This window comes from Neolamprologus multifasciatus, chromosome 7 (genome assembly GCF_963576455.1).
Source record: "Neolamprologus multifasciatus chromosome 7, fNeoMul1.2, whole genome shotgun sequence".
Lineage (NCBI taxonomy): Eukaryota > Metazoa > Chordata > Actinopteri > Cichliformes > Cichlidae > Neolamprologus > Neolamprologus multifasciatus.
In genome coordinates this window covers 65,589,392-65,612,657 of record NC_140445.1, presented here as the reverse complement: position 1 = coordinate 65,612,657, position 23,266 = coordinate 65,589,392, and the positions used below count along the sequence as shown (strand labels likewise).

Below are 23,266 nucleotides of genomic sequence, written 5' to 3'. Positions count from 1 at the left end.
GTCTCCAAAAATGCACCGACCGAAATGGCGATTATGTAGAAAAATAAATAAGTTGTCAAACTTTAAAATGATGTAAATATTATGGAAAATAAATGGTTGTTTGTATTTGTAAAACAATAGGAGACCTTACTTTTGGGATTGTCCTCGTATCAGATGATGGTATGATCCTAGTCTGCCTTTGCATGTGATTGGCCACACGGTGGCTTCTCTGCGGCTGAAGATCGGCTTTGTCCAACAAACGTTGCCTTTTCTTGTTTGTTATAAAGAATCGTGTGTTCACAAACAACACATTACTAGTCACTGATAGAAATGAGAGTAATGAGTATTTAAATAACACATTCATTGATACTGTTTTTGTGCTTTAGCCTGAACAGTTACTCAGTCACATGACTCGTGCCAGGAAGCCGAATATTTCACCGCTAGCACGGAACTTAGCATTGCCATACATGCGTGTGGCGAGGCGGGCGGATAAAAGGTCTCTTGGCATCTTGCCGTTTTCTCCTCACGTGTTTTCCCACTGCTTGTAATTCCACTGTTCCTCCGGTTTTCCACACATTCAGTAATCCCGTCTTCAGACATGAAACACATACGGCACAAAGATGCTAGTTAAAGCATTTTTCATTGATAGATATTAAAATTCATCGTGAGCAGTAAATTGCTTAAGGCTTTTCGTTTTTTGCAGACATTCATAATTCCCGCAATTTGCTAATTTAGTGACTTTGCAAGATTTGATCCCCATACCTCTCACCACAAAGTGCTGATCACATGAACGTCTACATGGTTTTGTTGTTTAATCAAATTTTACAGTCACTGGTTCCCTCTCTATCTGTTCTTTTGGCTCATATCTGCTCACTGGAGCTGTTTTCTTCTGCTAAGCTGTCAGAATGAGAGGATTTTTGATTAATTCAGCATGTTGCTGAGGTGAGCGATCTATGACTAGGTGAAAGCTCAAACATTTGACCCTGACCTTGTGTGTGTTGGTGCGTGTTTTTCTGTACTCCTACATATGAATGCTGCTCTCTGTGGACATTTCTTTCTGTGTTATATGCATTTTGGATATTTTTGCTCTTTTTTATGCATGTCTTCAACGATCATCATGGTCTCTCATACATATTAACCACACAGAGCCTAAGCTACGATCAAACAAGTCAGTGTTTTAAGAGTTCATAGGACGGGAATGAAGCCGACCGTCGAGTGAATGTTCTGACCTTTTAAAATTTTACATAAAAAGATGAAGTGTGTTTAAAGGAGCAGTCTGCTATTCATTAATGTAGACCAAGTGGAACTATGTGACTGGCTTATGCCTTTAAATAAAATCTTTCACTTCTGTCTATTTCGATTATTTTTGAAATACTGATTATACCTCTCATTGTACATACCAATTAAACGGGGTCATCAGTTTGCATGTTGTGTAAGAATCACCAGGAATTCTTGGTTGCCATGCCTAAATCACCCAATCAGAAACATGGCTCCTTTTTAGATTCATGTATGGATTATCATCCACTGTGTAACATTTTCCAAGGTGTGATTTGTCAATAAGGCACAATAATGTAGTAAACCACGCCACCATAGAAAGAGCAAGATGAAAAGATTTAGAATGAAAAAGGCTCACGATGTGCTATGAAAGACAGTTTTAACATGCTTAATTACATGTTAGACCTCCCTGCAGATTTTATGTAGTTATGATGTAGAAAAGATGTACATACATATATATATATATAATATATATATAATTAGCGGTGCAACGATACACAAAATTCATGGTTCGATACTTTGGTGTCACGGTTGGATATTTTTTTGCTACAAAAAAATGTTCATGCTTTTTTAATTTGTCATTTATTAAAATTATAAATATATATTTTAGCTCAAAAGTACAGTTTTTAAATTTAATGTTGCTGAAACAACAAAGTAATAAAAAATAAATCTATCTGATGGAGAAATCACTCATCTTTGGAAAAGAGAGTTTATTACAGAGAAATGTCTCTTTCAAAATAAAAGCTCTACTATACGCTTCTTCTGGGCTATATTCTCAGCAGCATATTAAACATATCAGGTCCCCATAAGGAGAATCATGTGCTAACGGCTGTCTAAATGACTCGGGTAAAGTTTGTAGCATGCGTGCTAGTTGTTTTTGTCTGCTTCCACTTGTCTTTGCACGAGGATGATGTCGGAGTAAATGTGCAGTCATATTCGTTGTGTTCCCACTAGTGCTGTCAGCGTTAATCTGAAATGACGTCAACGCCACAACACGGCAAATCTCCGTTAACGAGCTACCGCGGATCGCCCCGTGCGTGGGGCTGGACGGCCAACACGTTAACGAGCTAACTGCGCTAACGCACTAGTTCCCACTAATTTAGCATTGCTAGCACATCCAACATACTGTTTTACTTTTGTCCATGACGCGCTTACCTTCAGGGTCATACGTCACATGAAGACCAAAATAGTTCCAAACGTCAGATCTGAATGAGGGTGGGGGAGGTTCAATTTGCCATGTTGCAACTAGCTTAGCTTCTGTCTTGCTAGCTTGCGCTGCGCTCAGTGGATCTGCGCTCGACAGTGCAGCCTAGGCGGAGTAGTCGAACGCAGATCCACTGAGCGCTCAACACAGACAGCATCGTCAGAAGGAAAGTTGATCAAATAAATTTTGAAAATATGTACATATATATATATATATATATATATATATATATATATATTAATGCCCCTTCACATAGCTTGTCCTCTGACTGTGTCTCTGCAGCTATTTCTCAGTTCATAAAGAAATACATACTGAGTCCTTCATGTTCTACTCTATAAAATGCACATACATACAGACCTATACACTGCTGTTTCATACAGCAATCTAATGCCTTTCTCATTTACAGTAAGGCTAAGTTTATGAGCCCATGGTTTGAGACAGGTGAAGCTTGTTGTCCAAATCCCACTCCTGTTTTCTGCTTGGCTGGACTGTAATTTTCTGGGCTTTGGAGAGCAGGATACGCTGCCCTGCACACAGGAAAACAGGCCTGATGTGCACTTAGTCCCTGTATGTGGGCAAGCGATAAAGGACACACATACACACTGCTAACACCACTCTAACCATCTCAGAGCAAACAAACCTCTAGCTGCCATAATAGCGCTTACCTTTAAGAAATATAACCCCGGAGCTTTCAAGCAACAGGCTCACACACCGTTGCACTTTGCTGATAATGCCCGTGGTCTGTACGTTGTTCTTACACATGCATGTTTGTCTCGTTAGCTTCGTTTCCAAGACGTTCCTCCCATTTCACAGATAAAAGAGGAAACGGTCCATTTTGAAGGTTGTTTTTAATAATTAGTTTTCAAATGGGAGCAAACTTTAAATAAGCTGAAAAAAAGAAGAAAGATGGGAAAAAAGAAGCTTCTTTGATGCACTTTTTTCTTTACAGACCACTCGAGAAAGACGCTCTTCAAAGTTTTCAATATTTTTTCTTGTTTCCAAGCCTTCCCCCGGGTCAGGATCATTCAACACTGAGGATTCTGTCACTATCCCGCTGTCCACCCAGAAATCCCCGTAAACCCCTGCAGACATGCTGCTGTGCCCCTTCTCCCAGATAACCTGATTAAACATCGAGTGGCCTGTTGCTGAGCCTCAGGCATTACCTCGGCTAATTCAGCCTGTCTGTCGCCTGCTGAGCCACATGACACAACCCCTAATGCACTCTACTTTAGTAACAGGGCAGCTTCGCTTTCATCTGTAGATACTTTAGACAGAAACACTCTGTATTATTGACTCGAATTGCTGACACTATATATTCCATTTTTTAATGCAAATCGACTTATTAGGGTCACGAAGCTATTTAAATCTGTCCTGAGGGGGAGAGAAAGGTAAATACAGAAGTCAGTGCTAAGAATTATAGGACATCTAAAATTAAAATACTTTGCTCACTTCATGACAGCCAAATGTTATTAAATCCCATCATTAATATTAGTTAGAATCAGCTGGGTGACCCTGAACCCTCCATGCTGCAGCGGGCCAAGGATGCTGCACTCAGAGGTTTAAAAAGGTGGTATTTAGAATACAGTTACTTTGTTGAAATAAATGGATTACACGGCGGTACTTCCGTTGTTTGACAGCTACGTTCTGTTGTTCCAGGCGGCAGCGTTACGGTTGCCATGGTTACAGGGTGACGCTCTCTCTCTGTGTTTCCTGGGTGAGAGAGGCCTTTTTGTTGTTGTTGTGCTAAGCTAACAGGCAGAATGCTACAGGTATAGCTCTAAAGAATGTAGCATCATGGGCAGTGTAGTCCGTGCTGCAGGGAGAATGGACTGCCATACACGTTATGTGTCTGTGAGCGAGGGAGGGAGAAAAAGGAAAAGTACGAGCTGTCATCGAGCAAAAACGGGAGCTGGAAGCATGTAAATATAATAATAACCACTGCAGCCAAGAAGAGAGCCTGACGAGCCCAGCTGTAAGTAAGCTATTAAGACTCGACTGTACACCGTGTTCGTGTTTTCCTCTGAAACAATAAGTTCTGTTGGAGCAGCCTTTCAACGCCTCTCTCTGTCTCTGCTAGCAAAGTTGACCCAGACAACAAAGTAAAGCTAGTTTTCAGCTACGAGCCGACACAGAACCCACCGTATTAGCCAGAGGTCCCTTTACTACGGTTCGGAGCCGCGGACCTTCAGTAACAGTAATAAATCACAGCAATAGTACATTCATGTAGTTGTAAACAGCATGATAATATATTAAGTAATCCAAAGTATTCAGAATACGTTACTCTCATTGAGTAACGTAACGAAATACGTTACAGAATACATTTTGGGGCATGTAATCTGTAATCTGTAATGGAATACATTTTAAAAGTAACCTTCCCAACACTGCACACAGTGATAAACCTGCAATACTGAAACATATAATTTCCTCCTGGTCTTTACGTTGTGAATACTCTCTGTGTTAGGAGGTCACGTGGCAGTGGGAGTCACAGATTTTCACTGGTTCTTTGCTTACTTTTAGGTGAAAAAATGTGAGAATCTCACTCTTTTACATTCTTTACTGTGAACTAAAGAAGCATAGTTTGCATATTTTTCATATGCAGGGAATTGCTTCTATAAAATTGTTGCAAGTTTGACATAAATGAGGTGACAATATCAACCTGACAGTGTTTATCTGAGCTGTTCTTCTTCTAGAGCAGAAAGATTTGGCCATATAAATATTTATACAAGAAGAAAAACCTTTAATTTCTTGATTAATTGCACACATCTGTGTGTAGTTCATATCAGATCTGACTGCACGTGACCCAAATCTCTTCTATTAGGATTTTATAAACCTTATAAAATCACCGACAGACATAGTAGAAGACAGGTAAGCCTAGTTTTCCACTGGCTCTTCAAACAGTACCTTGAGTGCCAGACAAAAGGAGATTGAATTATACCTTATACGAGGGGGGTGTTTTGTAGCACTATACACCAGGGAGAGCCTTTGTGACTCTTTCAGTGCCTTTCAGAAGCAGGATTATTTTTTATCTTGCCAGACGGCGAGCTGAATGAAATATCATTTCTATCATTCTGTATCTTCTCTATACTTTTAACTCCCCTACTCTTTTTCACCTTCCATCTTTCATTCAGTTTTCCTCCCTCCAAAGACCATCTATTTATATCTTCTTTTCCATTCCAAGGGCCTCTTTTCTTTTGATGTAATGATGAACATTCATATCAGTGACTTTGGGATTAGAGAGCGCAAAAAGAAACCCACCTAACACAATCCAATATTCCAAAAGAATTTGTGACTGCCAGAGACCACTTTAACATTTTTAGGTCATTCAGCCGATCGGCTTATTGAGGCGTCCGTTGTCCGTTCAAGAATCACAAGAATCACTCCATCGTCTACAGTATTGGACAGAATTTATTTAAACACAGTGATCATTCAGTGAGTCTTTCTCCACATTGTGCTCAAGGTCAAAGTCAAGGTCACGTTTGTTGTTTCACATGTGAATTGGTTTGGAGCGTGAGCCAGACGAGCTGCTGCATCACTGATGTTTCTGTTCATTCTCGCCTGCATGATTTAATGGACTCCTTACCTGGATGTAGTTGTTGCCTGGTCTCTGCCACATCTATATGTTTGATTTGTTTTTTGGTGATAAAGACACGTATATCCAAAATGTTCTCATCCCAAAACGTCGCTATGTTACGAATCTATAAATCTAAGGTTATAGTTAAGGTTGGAGTTCCAGAGCGTTTCATAAGGACGTGGAAGGGTACCTTTCGCGTCACTATGACACGCCTCGGGCTGTGACACATCGTCGGTACACAGCAAATCCAGCATGTCCAAATTAACACTGTCGGATTTGATTTCAACACTTTTAAAGTGTCTATATGGGTCCACACCAGAGAGTAGGGATGGGTATCGTTTAGGTTTTATCCGATACCGGTGCCAAACCGGTACTTTTGAAACGGTGCCGGTGCTTAAACGGTGCTCAAACCGGTGCTTAAAGAATGGAGAACACAAATTGGTCCAAAAACCTCTCATGTTCAGCTGTTTTTTTGTAAAAAGATAACAATGTTAGCCTTTTCTGCAGCTATGGGGCATATATGGTATCACTCTTGGCTGGAAGCAGCTTAAACAATGGAAAAAAACACAAACTTTGTCCAAAAACCTCTCATGTTTAACTGTTTTCCACTTTTTCTTTGGTCATTTTAGCCTTTTTGTCCAGGGTGAAGGGAGTATCTGCCATCAAACAAGAAGACAGCCGCATGTAGCTATGATGGTGTTTGCTAGTTCACCTTACATGCATTAATGTAATAACGTGGTTAGCCTACTCAACGTAAATTACACACGGACAACATTAAGCTACTCACGCAGAGAAGAACGGCTGCTGCTGCATCATCATCCTCATCATTTCTGCTACACTGGCAGGGCTAGGGGCCAGGACTCTCCTCTTCGGGTTTTTGGGGGATGTTGCTAACTCCGGGTCGATAACAGGCACCACACCCGCAGTAGATGTGCTCGGTGTGAGGTCTCGCAGCAAGCTATCAAATACGGCGCATTTTTCAGCTTTTTAAAAAAACGCTATGCGTCGCCAGGTGTTTCATCAGATTTGAGGTGTTACCTCCTTTGACAGTATCACAGTATCAGCTTAAAGCACTTGTTGCAGCTGCTGAGTTTGCATCCTTTGCTGTGAAGTACAGACAGACTTTGACCGCTTCGCCTTGGGCATTTTTAATCTGTAGCTCTGCTCTAAAAGAACGTACGTACCTGGACCCGCCTACTATCCTCGGAAACGTAAAATGATTGGCTAGAATCCGAGGTGTATGACATCTCAGGGGGAAATAAAGCACCGAAATGTGCGCTGCTTTTCGGTCTGGTTACTACCGTTTATGTCAGAATCGGTGCCATCATGTCACAGGATAACAGTACCCATCCCTACCAGAGAGTGTTAATTTAACTCTTTTTGGAGAGTTGGTACGTTAACTCTGATTTAGTGTTAAACACCAAATCTGTCTGGAGTTGATAATTTAACACTTGGTGTTAAGAGTTTATATATTAACTCTCAAAGAGTATTTTAGTTTAACTACATAAGAGTTATCTTCTAATTAATTCTAAAAAGCGGGAATTTTACTGTTCTGAACTTCTAGAAATTTCTTTTGGAAATAAACATTTACTAAAAAGACTCAATGGTTTTTGAAAAACATTTATTCTGAACTGTGCACCACAATTTCAAAACATTTTCTAAAGATGTAACAGTGTACATGTTCTCACTTTCATTAGAATTTTGTATTTCAAAAGGTCTGACATAGGTGAGCTGGTAAATGCAAATAACAGCATTCTCATCACTTATTTCTTCAATACAATATTATACCAACATTTCACATTCTAGACATTGTTTTAGGTTTGACTGAAAATTCACCTGCAAGCTTTTTTTCAACGCTGTGGTTTTTGCCCACAAACAATACCTTTCAGCTAGCTAAAACAGAATATTATGCTATCAGCGAGCACATGGCTAATGCCTTTCAGCTAGCTAAAACAGAATATTATGCTATCAGCGAGCAACATGGCTAATGCCTTTCAGCTAGCTAAAACAGAATATTATGCTATCACCGAGCAACATGGCTAATGCCTTTCAGCTAGCTAAAACAGAATATTATGCTATCAGCGAGCAACATGGCTAATGCCTTTCAGCTAGCTAAAACAGAATATTATGCTATCACCGAGCAACATGGCTAATGCCTTTCAGCTAGCTAAAACAGAATATTATGCTATCAGCGAGCAACATGGCTAATGCCTTTCACACAGCTTTGTCTCAACTCCAAAGAGCCACAGAAGTAAAAGCTAATAATAATAATTGAAACAATCTTGAAAAAATGACTTACCAAGCATGGTAAACAACTCAAATATGTAGAGCAAAATGTTCTGAAACGGCTTCACTTCAGCTTCGATTGGAGCCGTGCTGGGGGCGTAGTCTGTGAATTTACTCTATTGGTGTCATAGCCCCTGTAGGAGTTCAGAGTTAAGAGGTCAAGAGTTAATGTTTACATTGTAACACCTCCAGATTTGAAATAGAAACACTCATTTTTAACACTTGATTTTAACTACTATCATTTTACACCTCAGAGTTACATTAAAAGAATGTGACTCTACTTAGAGTAAAATTAACTCTAAGACTACTAACACCAAAACATTTAACACTTTTGAAATTGCTGTGTATGAGAATGCTGTCGTATATCAGTCACATCAAGATTTCTAAAGTATTTTTCTATTTGACTGTGACACTGCATCTCATCTCACTAGATCGTGATGACCTTAAGGCTATTAGGAACTGTATAATTATGTAATCCTGTTATGACAGTCAAAGACAGATGTATTTTTTTTAAATATCAAACATTTATTGTGTAGCAGTTGATATTTAGATAATAAAATACTCCATATCTTTGTCAGCAGCTCTGCAAAGCAATAGTATGCAAGGCTTTAAGTACTGCCCTTCTAGAAATGCTGCTGACATTGGTGCGCTTTGGAGCAGCTGCCCTGATGCACCATTCAAAGCAATGCTGCCTGTAGATAATGACTCTTTTATAATGTAACTGCTTTGAAATTCACCAGAAAATTCAGAAGTTCAACACGCAGGAAATTGTTTTCTGAGCCATTTGAGTTGAAAAATGTCCGTGTGTGAGGAGCGTGGGCCAATTTGCTGATGCGTGTATGAACTATATTGGTATTCAGATCTATTGCGACGTATTTTTCTCTTAACTGAAAGTGTAGCGTTGCTACTGGAGCAACAGGTTAGCTTTAACTTGTGAGAAGAAGAGAAAATACAAAACCAAAACGATGAATAACAATAATGAAGAACCAAAAACTGGTTCACAAATAAATATTTCTCTCTTAAATATAAGCTTCCACATCTCTTGAACATGATTCAAAATTAGCAAGTTTCAATGATGCTATATTATTTGGAAACTGGCTGTGCTGTGAAACAGGTTTAATGGGGAGCAAACTATGTTGCAGTTTTCTGTATCTTAGACGTAGCTCTGCTTTAAGCTAAATTCAGTGTATTTCACAGCTAAATCAACACGGTGACTTATGCTAAACACACAACCTGTCTGGGACCTGCTTAAGTTTAAAGTCTGTTTTTTATTCACACTGTGTTTTAACGCTTTAAGACCTACCATAGAACCAAGTCCACCAGAGCTTATATTATATGTTTACATGCTGTGGAGCCATTTTTGGGAGCATTTCAAGTTGCTATACATCAATACAACCATTACAGCCCAAATTTTAATAATATGTCTGCATTAAGTGCATAGTAATTACATAAATTGCAAAAAAGTGCAATAAACTACAAAAAAATTGAAAATCGTTTTTGTTTTTTTAACATATATTTCTAGTTAGAGAAATTTAAGAGGCTTATCCCTCAAAACTGTAAATACAAAAAAGTTGCACAAAATAGTTTCCCACCACAGGAAATTTATTTTGAGTGTCTTCATAGTTTTATTTTTGAAATACACCAATTTTTATATACTGCAGGAAAAACGAAAATAAATATTATAATGCAAATTTGTAAAAAAGCAGCATATGCATCAAAATAAACTATTTCCAGCAGTGCAATATGAGTCCTAAGCATCCCAGAAACGACACAGAAAGTCATAAAGTCACGTCACTTCCGGTTTCGGGCAGGTCATGGCGGACATGCGATAGTTCACGCTGATGGATGTAGGAAGTGTTATGAATAGCTGATCGGATCAGCAAAGCGCGTTTCTGGAATATTATGTTTTTGTTGCTGCAAGTGCTTTTTATGCAGTTTTTGCAAAGCTATATGTGGAAGGAAACTGTGACCGAGGACAAGCTGATGGCATAAGATGTAAGTACAACTCTTCCGGTTTCATATGCAAAAAAAATTATTGCGCTAGCTCACGTGGTTGCAGAGCTACCGGGATTTAAAAATAGTTATGCAAAACAGAGCGTGCCCGCTCCGACCGGTTTTAAAGGGTTAAATGTGAAATGTATTCTTTTTTATCTGAACAAGTTTTCTTCATACAACCTGTTGTCACACGTTACTAAAACCACTTTAATGTTCATCAAGTTTAAAGCTCGAGAACGTTAATGTGGACGTTCAGTTAGAAATAAACAGCAATATTAAATAAATACCTTAAACTAAACAGTGTATTTTTATCACCCTGCACATTAAGTCTCAAGTTTAATCTCTTCTCTTAGTTTGCACACCTGGACGACACCCACCAACCATCGAGCCCCGGCTGTGTTTTCCCCTCGTAGGCCAAGCGTGTGTCATTGCAGCGCTCGATATCATTCACTAATAAATTCTGCAAGATTCAGTGATCACGCCTGTTTGCTTTGTTGAAAACTGAACATGGGGGAAAGTGTGGGGGTGGGAAAGTTCTCCCACCTGCAGACGGACGTCTGTGTTAGGCCACGACCAGGGTGGAGTGAAACCCACTGATGAAGGCTGAGCCGCAGGACTGTTTGGGAGGCGCGGGGTACTATTCATCTTTGAGCTACCGCAGAGCAGTTTCACTGGGATCTTAAGAAAATGGCAGGCGAGGCAGAGAGCCTTTGAATTCACCTCCTCGGCAAAGGGAGGGCTACTTGAATGGCTCAGGAGGAGATGAATTCCGAGTGAATGTGAAATGAGGCAATGGCAGTGGAAGTCAGCAGAGGCACTTCCATATGCATGACTCGGTGCCTTTCAGCACTTTCCTTTTCACTCTTCCTATTCTTGTCTGTGTTTAAGGTTGTGATGAAACTACCTCAGCTCATCTACCTTCTCCTGTGCTGCCTCCACAATAAACCGTGTGTCAAATTGGCTGCAGCTTTAGTTCGCACCTCAGCCTATACGACTACCCTGTTATCATCCTAGCTTCTTATGCGGTCACAAAGACCTCCTTAGTATTTAGTGAAAAGAGAAGGAATATTTGATATTTGCATGTACACAAGCCAGAGAATTCCAGAATCAAATGCACATTTAAATATTCCAGTTACAGATGGATGGTTGGGATACCGTCGTATCAACAAAACACCAACAAAGTAAAGCAACAAAAGTGATTTAACAGTTCTGTAAAAGCTAAAAAACATATTGAACATATGGGTCGTGTCCAAATTCATGGCTGCTTCCTCCTGAGGCCGCATTTGTAGACCGATTACGTCACAGCGACGCGCCGAAGGCTGTCCAAATTCGTAGAGTCCTCCGACAAATGCGTCCTCCTTTTCCCCGAATTTGAAGGATGGGTCGGGTGTGTCCTTCGTGGCCCACCATATCCCATAATTCATAGCGGCTCAGCCAAACTCCAGTTTCCAACAATGGCGGCCGCTACTAAGTTTTAAAATTACTCATACTAATCTTTCTGGGTCACAAAATAAACTTTTAACATATTTTCAGGCGAGAAAGTAGCTGTGTAAACATCAAATATCTGCTCGGTTTATCAAGATATCGCATATTTGCAAAAGTGCTTCGACGTTTTCGGAGACGTCTGCCACCCACCAGCTCGATAGCTCGCTGGGAGCTCGAGGGTCACTGATGCGGCCGAGAACGGCACAACTCCCGGCACATCATTTTCACATCACCGCGGACTTTCGCTGCTCGGGTTAAACATAATATATAAGTCACTTAGACAACCTAAAAATGTTATTGTTGGGCTTTTTTCAGTGTTTTGTTTGTTCGTGAGTAAATCGGTTTGGCTGAGATTAAAGTTATTAGATTAGATAAAATAAAACTTTATTAATCCCCCGGGTGGGTTCCTCCTTGGTTTTTACACAGCTGACTAAACGTCAAATAGAAAACTGATTAAACAGAAGTATGAGACGGTCGAGAATTTACGCCAGTGTCCTGTTATATTTTAGATAGCAAGGAGCAGACGGCTGAGACGACGCTAATCAGAAGGCTAGACCGTCCAATTTCACAGCCGTTTACTTCCGGCATACCCGACCTTCTGAGGACCCGGCCCACGTAGACCGCGAAGGCCGGGTCCTCAGGAGGATGCAGCCCATGAATTTGGACACGACCATTTAAAGCCTCTATAAGTCTACAGGAGATTCTGCAGGAGGGAGTGAACACTCTCCATCCAAAAGATATTCCCTGATTTGATGTTTTAACGACTGGAATGATGCAAGAGTCCAATCTAACACATCAATCCCACTGGTTCAGTATCACACTCATCTGTGTTGAATAATGGCATCCAATAAAGTCCTTTCCACGCTCAAAAGGATGGCGCTACATTTCAAACCCTTACATGGATTAAAAAATTCCTTTAATCTCCCTTTAATTTAGGATAAACCAACCTCTGTATATTTGTGGTGAATACTTTGATGAGTAACAAATAAATGCAACCTTTATTTAGACATTTAGTTGATCTCCAAACAAATCGAGACCACTCCAAGGGGACCAATGCCATTGTTTCTGTGTGCTAATGATCTCAGCTCTGCGTCATGTTCGACCTGTTCTGACACAATCTCAAACTTGATAGAGTCACGAGCGCAGAGGCAATCATCACAAAGTTATTATCAGTACCCTTACTGACTGACCGGTCTGGCATCTCTGCTAATTCGCCCTGAGCAGTAAATGAAATTATCTCATCTTGTGTTAATTTTCAATACTGGGCTGAAAGAGGACAAAGAAGCAGAGTTGATCTGTGTGAGGGATGTAATGACTCTAACAACTCTGCTGTTGCTGGATGAAGCATCCAAGTACTTAATAAATATATATTGTGCAGTCTCCTGTTCAGGTTTAACCACCTTTATTTCATGTTTCACTGTTATTGTTTGGAAGTCCCAGTTCCCTGGAGGGAGGAGTGACTGATGATGGCGGCGTGTACAGTATATCTTGTATGTGCAATTTGCTGGAAGCCGGTTGCGTCTCAAAAGTATTACAGTATGTCAAAGATTCCCACATGTCAAGCAAAATGATAAAAACATTTTCTCTGCAGTCTTTCTAAACACAGTCGCGAAGAGGACGAGGAAGGCAGCACAGGATCCGCAAGCATCCAGACATTAAGGACTTTGAGCACTGAGGAGTTTTTAATGCAATTGTAAGGAAATAGCTTTTAGAGGTGACCCAGCAGTCGTATTAGCACTGCCAAAATGAGTGCAAAGAAAATGCTACACATGCCACTGTTACTCAATCCTGCAAGATAGGAAAGTTTGTTTTCTTTTTTTGGTTCAATGCATCAAAATAGAGCTGCTGTTGTTCTTTCTCTCTGACCCAGTTCCACAGCAACCTGCACTACATCATGTTCATTGTTTACAGTTTCAACCTTTTTGGTTTATGCTAACAGAGAAGTTAGTCAAAATATATGCAGATTGACAGTAATTCAGTTAAGTCATTTTTAAATATATTTTTTAAGGTTGATATATATATATTCTAGACGGATGGATGGCGCAGAGCCACTGATTAGGGCTGCTCAATTAATCGAATTTTAACCTCGATTACGATCTGGGCTTTGAATGATCATTAAAAATGACTGGGCCGATTATTAGCCCCTCCCTCGTGCTTTACTCTCGCGCTGCTCCGTGTGGCAAATCGAGCGCACCTCTCTGCATTTCGAACACGTGTCACAACAATTAAGAGCAGCGGTCTCCAACCTTTTTTGAGCCACGGACCGGTTTATGCCCGACAATATTTTCATGGACCGGCCTTTAAGGTGTCGCGGATAAATACAACAAAATAAAACTAGTACCGGTACCGAAAAAAAGAAGATTTATTCTTAGCACACGTGAAAAGACCCAGGAAAACCGAGTAAACGATAAAAACGATAACAAAATAACGCTGAGAACTGATAAAAACCCTGAAAACTATACATTTCACACCTGAGCCTCAACTCTCGCGGCCCGGTACCAAACGACTCACGGAGGCCTGGGGGTTGGGGACGGCTGATTAAGAGGATCCGAGGGAAGCTCGGAAAGCTCAGCAGAAGTTATTTGGAGAGGAGAGTGACTGCTGTTGGTTGAAAAGAGGTAAAAAAAACTTCAGTGGTTGGAAACATTATGGGTTCATGAGTCAGACGTGGATCAAGTAGACACAGTGTGTAAACTTTGCTACAGTGTCGTAGCTGCACCACAGAGCAACACTGCAAACTTCACTAAACATAGATGTTTACATTTTTCATTTATTTCTCATATTGCAAACATTTGCACTGTTATCAGTATTTTCACTATTTTATATTATTTTTGACAATCTTTAAAGTCATTATTCAACACATTGTTATTGTTAAATAAATATCGTCGAATAATCGAGATCTCAGTGAAAATAATGGTGATTATCATTTTTGCCATAAGCGAGCAGCCCTACCACTAATCATGGCAGCACAGGAACTAAGTACAAGATCCATAGAGGCTGGGGTCTATCACACCAGGTGCAGGCTGTGTAAAGATGCCCCAGAGACAATCCAGCACATAACAGCAGGGTGCAAGATGCTAGCAGGCAGGGCATACATGGAACGCCATAACCAAGTGGCCGCCATAGTATACAGGAACATCTGTGCTGAATGGCCTGGAAGTCCCGGGGTCAAAATGGGAGACGCCCCCAAGGGTGGTGGAGAATGACTGAGCTAAGATCCTGCGGGATCTCCAGATACAGACGGACAAAATGGTGAAATGGTGATGGCTAACCAACCGGACATAACGGTGGTGGACAAACAGAAGAAGACGGCCGTAGTGATCGATGTAGCGATATTGAATGACAGCAACATCGGGAAGAAGGAACACGAGAAACTGGAGAAGTACCAAGGACTCTGAGAAGTGCTCGATAAGATGTGGAGGGTGAAGGTAACAGTGATCCCAGTGACTCCCAAGCTGATCGAGTAGCTCCAGCAGATCCCAGGAACAACATCCGAGATCTCTGTCTAGGAGCAGATAAGATACTGCTCAGGACCCTCAAGCTCCCAGGCCTCTGGTAGAGGACCGAGCTCGAAGGATAGACCGCCCGCAGGGGCGAGCAGGAATATTGTCTGCATATACACTCACTAATGTTTCTCTTTTATGTTAAATGTTTGAGGAACATTTAATATCATTTAAGAAATTACAGTACAGCTGGATTTGCCTTTTCCTCCATTTCAATTTTACTAATCTTAAAAAATAAGTTTTTCAATATTTTCTTTAATTTCCTGTGAAGCTGTATCTCCACATTGCGTCTGTCATTATACAGTTTTCTAGTCTCTGGTCATAAAAAAGTTCAGTTTGCTGTAGGAGAGTTAAGATATTTGCACATTGCATAAGCAGTAGCTTCTGCATGGATCAAATAAAGTTGTGTAAATCAGCAGTTGCAGGCTGGCTTTGTTTGAAAGTCATCCTTTTTTATGTGGCAGTATGTGTTTGATTATCGTTTCCCTCCTTCTGTTAAACAGGTTATTGCTGAGCTGTTGGTGTGATAATACATTCAAATGATGTAACTCTGCATAGACACCTCACAGCTTATGTTCTCATTAGAGCTCAGACACGCTGAGACGAAATCCTACACTGTGCACATGTATTAATGTGTGTATCTAAGTGTCTGCGTGAGTAACTGAAGTCGTGGAGATACAGTTTGCTCGTTGGCATCCGGAGGTAACTCGTTTTCCGCGTACGTCCCGAAGTTCTTAACCCTTTAAGACCTACCATAGAACCAAGTCCGCCAGAGCTTATATTATATGTTTACATGCTGTGGAGCCATTTTTGGGAGCATTTCAAGTTGATATACATCAATACAACCATTATAGCCTAAATTTTAATAATATGTCTGCATTAAGTGCATAGTAATTACATAAATTGCAAAAAAGTGCAATAAACTACAAAAAAATTGAAAATCATTTTTGTTTTTTTAACATATATTTCTAGTTAGAGAAATTTAAGAGGCTTATCCCTCAAAACTGTAAATACAACAAAGTTGCACAAAATAGTTTCCCACCACAGGAAATTTATTTTGAGTGTCTTCATAGTTTTATTTTTGAAATACACCAATTTTTATACACTGCAGGAAAAACGAAAATAAATATTATAATGCAAATTTGCAAAAAAGCAGCATATGCATCAAAATAAACTATTTCCAGCAGTGCAATATGAGTCCTAAGCATCCCAGAAACCACACAGAAAGTCATAAAGTCAAACATAACTTTTAAAAACACCAGTATAGGCTCATGAGGCCCTGATGGTAAAAAACTACATTTCCGCGAAAATGACGTCACTTCTGGTTTCGGGCAGGAAATGGCAGATATGCGATAGTTCGCGCTGATGGATGTAGGAAGTGTTATGAACAGCTGATCGGATCGGCAAAGTGTGTTTCTGGAATATTATGTTTTTGTTGCTGCAAGTGCTTTTTATGCAGTTTTTACAAAACTATATGTGGAAGGAAACTGTGACCGAGGACAAGCTGATGGCATAAGATGTAAGTACAACTCCTCCGGTTTCATATGCAAAAAAAATTATTGCACTAGCTCACGTGGTTGTAGAGCTACCGGGATTTAAAAATAGTTATGCAAAACAGAGCGTGTTGCTCTGACCGGCTTTAAAGGGTTAACTTAGCCAAATAGTTTGGCTTTAAGTACGTGTGAACCTCTCTGCGAGCTGCTGTATGGATAGGATGAAGTCACGTGTGTGGAGATCATCATGCAAAAGCGCTGAATCTCATCTAATGATGAAGCTAGAGGTGGAAATGGTCCCAAGGAAAGCCTCCGATGGTACATTCTCACAGCAGAAGGAAGATATGAAGCTATTAGGCCCCTTACACCTAAAACACTTTGTTCAGCTGCATTTATGCCCATTAAAATATATGCTCTAGGCATTATGGTGATAGAGAGATAGAAGGACAAAGGAGGAGGAAGTCGGTGGAATAAGATAGCGAGAGAGTAGTGGGATGACCCTTGATAGGGGGGTTGTGTGATGCCATGCATTGCTGATAGGAAGAAGAAAGGCTGATAATGTGATGCTAGAGATAGAGGAGAAAGTCTTTCACTCACTTTCTCTCCAGCCCAGCATCAGTAATACAGGAAGTGAACAGATCTCTTTAGCCTCTTTAGAGATTTAGATTGAAATGAGATAATTATACATAGTACCTTTAAAGAATAGAAACCGCAGACCTCATGGGTACAGGCTCATCTGCCGACATGATTTAAAAAGCCTGCATGCTTAGATTATATCACAACTAATCCTAAAAGGAAATATCATTATATGTTCAGTCGCAGGCTCCCCGAAGTGCAGTTTGGGATGCAGGCTGTAGACATATTAGTTTTACTAGTCAATTCATTGTATTCAAATGTGCCACATATGTAGTTAGTGGATAAAAAAAGGCCCACATTGTTTCCCAGCCATTAATTAGTCTAACTGCAGTAAACAGAAGAGAACATTGCTGAGAAAACTTTTCAGAAGAGGAAAAAGAGAGACAGCAGTTGCCTACTCAGGTTTTTCTGGCAGGGTGTGGTTGGTGGGTCGGCTGCAGAGGAGGAGTGGAGCAGTGGGTTACGTGAACACCACAGCTTATGAATAGGGATGGGTATTGTTTAGGTTTTATCTGATACCGGTGCCAAACCGGTACTTTTGAAACGATGCCGGTGCTCAAACCGGTGCTTAAAGAATGGAGAACACAAAATTGGTCCAAAAACCTCTCATGTTCAGCTGTTTTTTTGTAAAAAGATAACAATGTTAGCCTTTTCTGCAGCTATGGGGCATATATGGTATCACTCTTGGCTGGAAGCAGCTTAATCAATGGAAAAAACACAAACTTTGTCCAAAAACCTCTCATGTTTAACTGTTTTCCACTTTTTCTTTGGTCATTTTAGCCTTTTTGTCCAGGGTGAAGGGAGTATCTGCCATCAAACAAGAAGACAGCTGCATGTAGCTATGATGGTGTTTGCTAGTTCACCTTACATGCATTAATGTAATAACGTGGTTAGCCTACTCAACGTAAATTACACACGAACAACATTAAGCTACTCACGCAGAGAAGAACGGCTGCTGCTGCCATCATCATCATCATCATTTCTGCTACACTGGCAGGGCTAGGGGCCAGGACTCTCCTCTTCGGGTTTTTGGGGGATGTTGCTAACTCCGGGTCGATAACAGGCACCACACCCGCAGTAGATGTGCTCGGTGTGAGGTCTCGCAGCAAGCTATCAAATACGGCGCATTTCTCGGCTTTTAAAAAAAACGCTATGCGTCACCAGGTGTTTCATCAGATTTGAGGTGTTACCTCCTTTGACAGTATCACAGTATCAGCTTAAAGCACTTGTTGCAGCTGCTGAGTTTGCATCTTTTGCTGTGAAGTACAGCCAGACTTTGACCGCTTCGCCTTGGGCATTTTTATCTGTAGCTCTGCTCTAAAAGAACGTACGTACCTGGACCCGCCTACTATCCTCGGAAACATAAAATGATTGGCTAGAATCTAAAGTGTGTGACAGCTCAGGGAAAAAAAAGCACCGAAATAGAGCACCGAAATGTGCGCTGCTTTTCGGTCTGGTTACTACCGTTAATGTCAGATCCGGTGCCGTAATGGCACCGGATACCGGTACCCATCCCTACTTATTTATGAACATCATCTAATCACACCTTCCCTATTTCAGTAGTCGTCGGGGCCAGAAAGAGGACAAGTCGGACCAGCTGACAGAACGACAGGAGCAGAAATGAAAGCAGACTGTCAATCACTGGTTGCAAGAAAGTTGCTGGAACGCAATCGTGACTGTGCCGCCTAAGGCAGGAGTGGAAAATAAAAGCACAAACAACACGAGCATAAAACAGAGTTGTTGTAGACCTTCAACAGTAGTCCTGAAGTCTGGCTGGCCTGTCGAAGCCCCAACCCAGGCAACCGGCTCAGGCACTGGCTGAGATTCTGGTGATGCAACAGGAGAAGGAGGCAGTGCATCCATAAACAACTGGAAGTGCTGCAGGACCAGGCTGAGTGGCTGACGGAGGTGTTGGAAAACCTCATCGCTTGGTCTGGTTCCTCCGAGGGACCACTGTTGCTCCGCCTGTAGATGATTTTTGACCCCCGGGGTTTGTTACAGGTCTTTGCAGCCAGGGCAGAGCCTTTCCGTGGCTGGTGGAGGAGTGGGTCCTCTGTTTGTTGACATTGCTGTTGGGAGAGACCTACAATGCCAGGGCGAAGACCTCCTTTGGGGTTGTCATTAGCAAGGGGGGCAAGGGGCGGATGTTGCAGTAGGACCGGCCCTTCACTTCTGCAGGGTGGCGGTTTCAAATTCAGCTGCTAAACAACGGGGCCCTGGAACAGTTTGTGGAGGGGCTCACCGGCTGGTGGACTCGGGCTACATTCAAACCCTGGTCCACCAAACCCTTGTTCATCCAGGTGCAAATTTCTAGGCAGAGTGGTTGGAGGTTAGGTGCCTATATGGGGATGTTCACAAATACAGCGGAACCCCGACTTACGAAATTAATTCGTTCCCGAGGGTCTTTCGTAAGTCGAAAACATTCGTAAGTCGAAGCAGCCATCGCGCCTTTTGAGTGAACGATAGGCTATAGGCTAATTGCTAACTGCAACAACAATATGACGTTCAAGTGGAACAGCGAAGCGCAAGTACGAAAGCCAAGGGGGTTGTCACATGATTCAGAAGGCATTGTGGGCTCAGCCAATCAGAGCCAGCAGATTTCGTTACGTGGGCATTTTGCCGTAACACAGGCAGAAATATTCCCGTTAAGTGCCTTCGTAACTTGAATTTTTCGTTAAATGGGGTCTTTGTAAGTCGGGGTTCCACTGTATCCTCTAGTGCCAGTGGAAATTAAGGGTTAGCCTGGGGTGGACACACCCCTTAACAGTGGGAGTGAATTGGCCTGGGTTCAGTAGATTAATGAACCCAGTGTGTGGAGGCGTGTTCACGATTGGTAGGCACATCCAGAGTTTGATGCAGGGTTGCCTGAATATGACTGTGGAGGAGGGAATAGTGGGGCCTTTACTGGAGGTGCTGTCAGTCCCAGTAACCCACTCCACAGATTTTCCACTAGAACAGACTCGTGATGACACGCTACACTCAATCTTTGACTAAGTGATTGAAATGGTCAAACTGCGTGCCCTGTAGCAGCACAGACATTCCCACATTTTGAATTGATTAGGGACAGTTTGTACAGAGGGAGTCGCGACACTCACAAGCACGAAAAACCCACCCAGTTGTTGGTGCGGATTAAGTATGATAAAACTGTGGAGCTGAGCCTGGTTAAAGAAAGAGATGAGTCGGGGCCAGAGTAGTTCTTGTGGTAGAGAAAGATGTGTCGCCTACCGAAAGGTGAACGAGGGGTCACAGTTGGACGAATACCCGATGCCCCACATCGAGGAGCGCCTAAGACGGGAGGGGAAAATAAAAGCACAAAGCATAAAACTGAGTCCTCTACATTTTTATTAATAATTTATTAATTATGTTTTTTTCATGGTCATCACACTAAGCCATCCAAATTAATCTGACGCTGGTACTTTTAGTGTTTTTACATGTAGCCGATTAAGTGGAAAGATTTCAGTGTAGGTCAAATCTGCTAGCAATTCATATTCTCTGTACATAATGTGTTTTGGCATCAGTGCAGCTACTCATCCAAGTCAAATACTTCTTGTCAGTAATAACAATTAAGTGCAAGAAAGACTTGTGTGAAACTGAGTTGACTTTCTCCGCGCATGAAACTGAAAATAACCAAAGAAGGATGTAACTTCTGTAAAGTGAACATAGATGGTCATGTTTCACCCCAGTATATGTTTTAGCAGAGTACATTTCATCTAAAGACTTAAATGGAAAAAAAAACCTTTATCAATTCTATTCAATTCAATTCAATTCAATTTTATTTATATAGCGCCAAATCACAACAAAAGTCGCCTCAAGGCGCTTCATAGATACAGAGAAAAACCCAACAATCATATGACCCCCTATGAGCAGCACATTGGCGACAGTGGGAAGGAAAAACTCCCTTTTAACAGGAAGAAACCTCCAGCAGAACCAGGCTCAGGGAGGGGCGGGGCCATCTGCTGCGACCGGTTGGGGTGAGAGAAGGATGCTTTCAGTAACTTGTCTTGCATGGTACTGTTGATCCTAACACTGTAATCTCTGATGGATCACTTTGGCATTTGTGGAAAGACTCAAGCTCAGAGCTGATGATTGTAATTATTCTCTTCCTTAAAAGCCATCAACGTGTGTTTGGCGTCCACCTTTGATAAAATACCGCCAAAGTCAACGAAATGCCCTGAAGCCTCACCTGCATTTGGATTTAGTGCTAATTAATGTTAGCATGCTATCACCTGCTAAAAACTGCCATGCTAGCATCGTAATTCTGTTTCTTAGCATTTGTCTGTGAAGGTTCTCAGTCATCCAGGTCATCGTAGTCTAAGGAGCTTGGAAAGAAAAGCGTCTGGACTTCTTTAAGTTGCTTGAAGACGTTTCACCTTCATCCGAGAAGCTTCTTCAGTTCTAAGGTCAAATGGTGGGGAGTCCCAGATATAAACCTAGTGGGAGTTTCCCCCCACAGAGGGACAAAAGGACCCCCTGATGATCCTCTAATCACATGAGCCAAGGTGTGAAACTGGGTGAGCTCATTGTGAAACCTGGCCCCACCCTATCATGTGATGTCCTGAGGTCAGATGGCCCAGGATGTGAGTGGGCGTTAAGGCGTCTGGGGAGGGAACTCAAACCTGGATTATAGATGGCAGAGAGTTGGTGTCGTAAACCACCGCCTCTGTTCAAAGATGGTCGCTCACAGTGGACATAGATGCTTCTTTCACTCTTTCAAACCATCTGTCCTCTCTGTCCAAAATGTGAACATTGGCATCCTCGAAAGAGTGACCTTTGACCTTTAGATGCAGATGGACAGCTGAGTCTTGTCCTGTGGAGGTGGCTCTTCTATGTTGTGCACTTGTGAAGTGGCTGTTTGGTCTCTCTGATGTAGAGGTCTGGGCATTCCTCGCTGCTGTACAGCAAACACCACATTGTTACAACATATATAGTCATAGAAAAAAGAGGCCACCGTGGACTGCAAGCCATTACGTGAAATAAGTATTTGATCCCCAAATAAAGCAACACTTGGTATTCATGGAGAAGCCTTTGTCACGGGGCAGGATGTGTCTTGAAGTTGGTCACCAGGTTTGCACTCAATCAAGGAGGAAATGTGTCTCACTGCTCCTGACAGAAACTCTCTAAATCCTAAATCCAGTGTTCTGGCTGAAAGAAGGAGGTTCTCATCCTCAATGTTATGGTTCATGGCTCAATCCATCCGCCCCTCAGTAGGTAAACAGCCCCAAAGTAATGTTTCCACCTCTGTGATTGTGGGGATGATGGTATTTGTGTCCTAATCAGCATTTCTCTTCCTGGGGGAAACGGTGGTTTCCTCTGGGTTGTAGGCGATCAGATGCTTATTTTACTCAATGAAATGGAAATCAGTGGATATTGTTTTGTTTTTGTTTATTTATCTAGCTATTTTTTTTCTATTCTTTTCTATTTTTTTTTTATTTGTAGTGGATGTTCTATCTGTGTCTGTTATGGTGTCAGTTATTTTATGGTCATTTTCAGCTACCAAGCATCACTGTTACGTATAGACGAATATAAAACACATTTTTACTGACAAATGGCTTTTTATTTAAAGAGCGGTGAGACAAAAGCACATCATTTGAGCTTACCTGCAGTTTTTATGAAGAACGCTCTAAATAAAAGTTAGTCGACAACTGGAAAACAAAATGTCTTTAACTCGTCTTTCTGTTCTTTCACACAGCTGGAGGTATCGACCACAGACTACAGTGGGAACCTTATCGAGGGACCACAAGTATTCAGGATTAATGTCATTGACCAAAATGACAACCGTCCCATCTTCAAAGAACCACGGTACACAGGAGAGGTGCTGGAGGGATCCCCTACAGGTAGG

At 41.5% G+C, this 23,266-nt stretch overlaps 1 protein-coding gene and 2 long non-coding RNA genes across 5 annotated transcripts in view; all 3 read left to right on the top strand.

Moving 5' to 3' along the window:
- The window catches only part of LOC146515921 (uncharacterized), a 496,024-nt gene that overhangs the window by 227,379 nt on the left and 245,379 nt on the right, over positions 1 to 23,266 (top strand). The window lies entirely within an intron of this gene.
- The window catches only part of cdh13 (cadherin 13, H-cadherin (heart)), a 490,756-nt gene that overhangs the window by 222,111 nt on the left and 245,379 nt on the right, over positions 1 to 23,266 (top strand). For all 3 annotated transcript variants that reach the window (XR_014875034.1, XM_085165989.1, XM_085165990.1), the window contains one exon: positions 23,117 to 23,261. Coding sequence is in view for 2 of the 3 variants with exons in the window: in XM_085165989.1 (XP_085022115.1) it covers positions 23,117 to 23,261 (145 nt within the window). In the remaining variant the exon portion in view is untranslated. The remainder of the gene's footprint in view (positions 1 to 23,116; positions 23,262 to 23,266) is intronic.
- LOC146515923 (uncharacterized) lies at positions 1,745 to 22,254 on the top strand. Its single transcript, XR_014875049.1, has 2 exons — positions 1,745 to 12,549; positions 16,030 to 22,254. It is a non-coding gene; the product is annotated as an uncharacterized LOC146515923 (long non-coding RNA).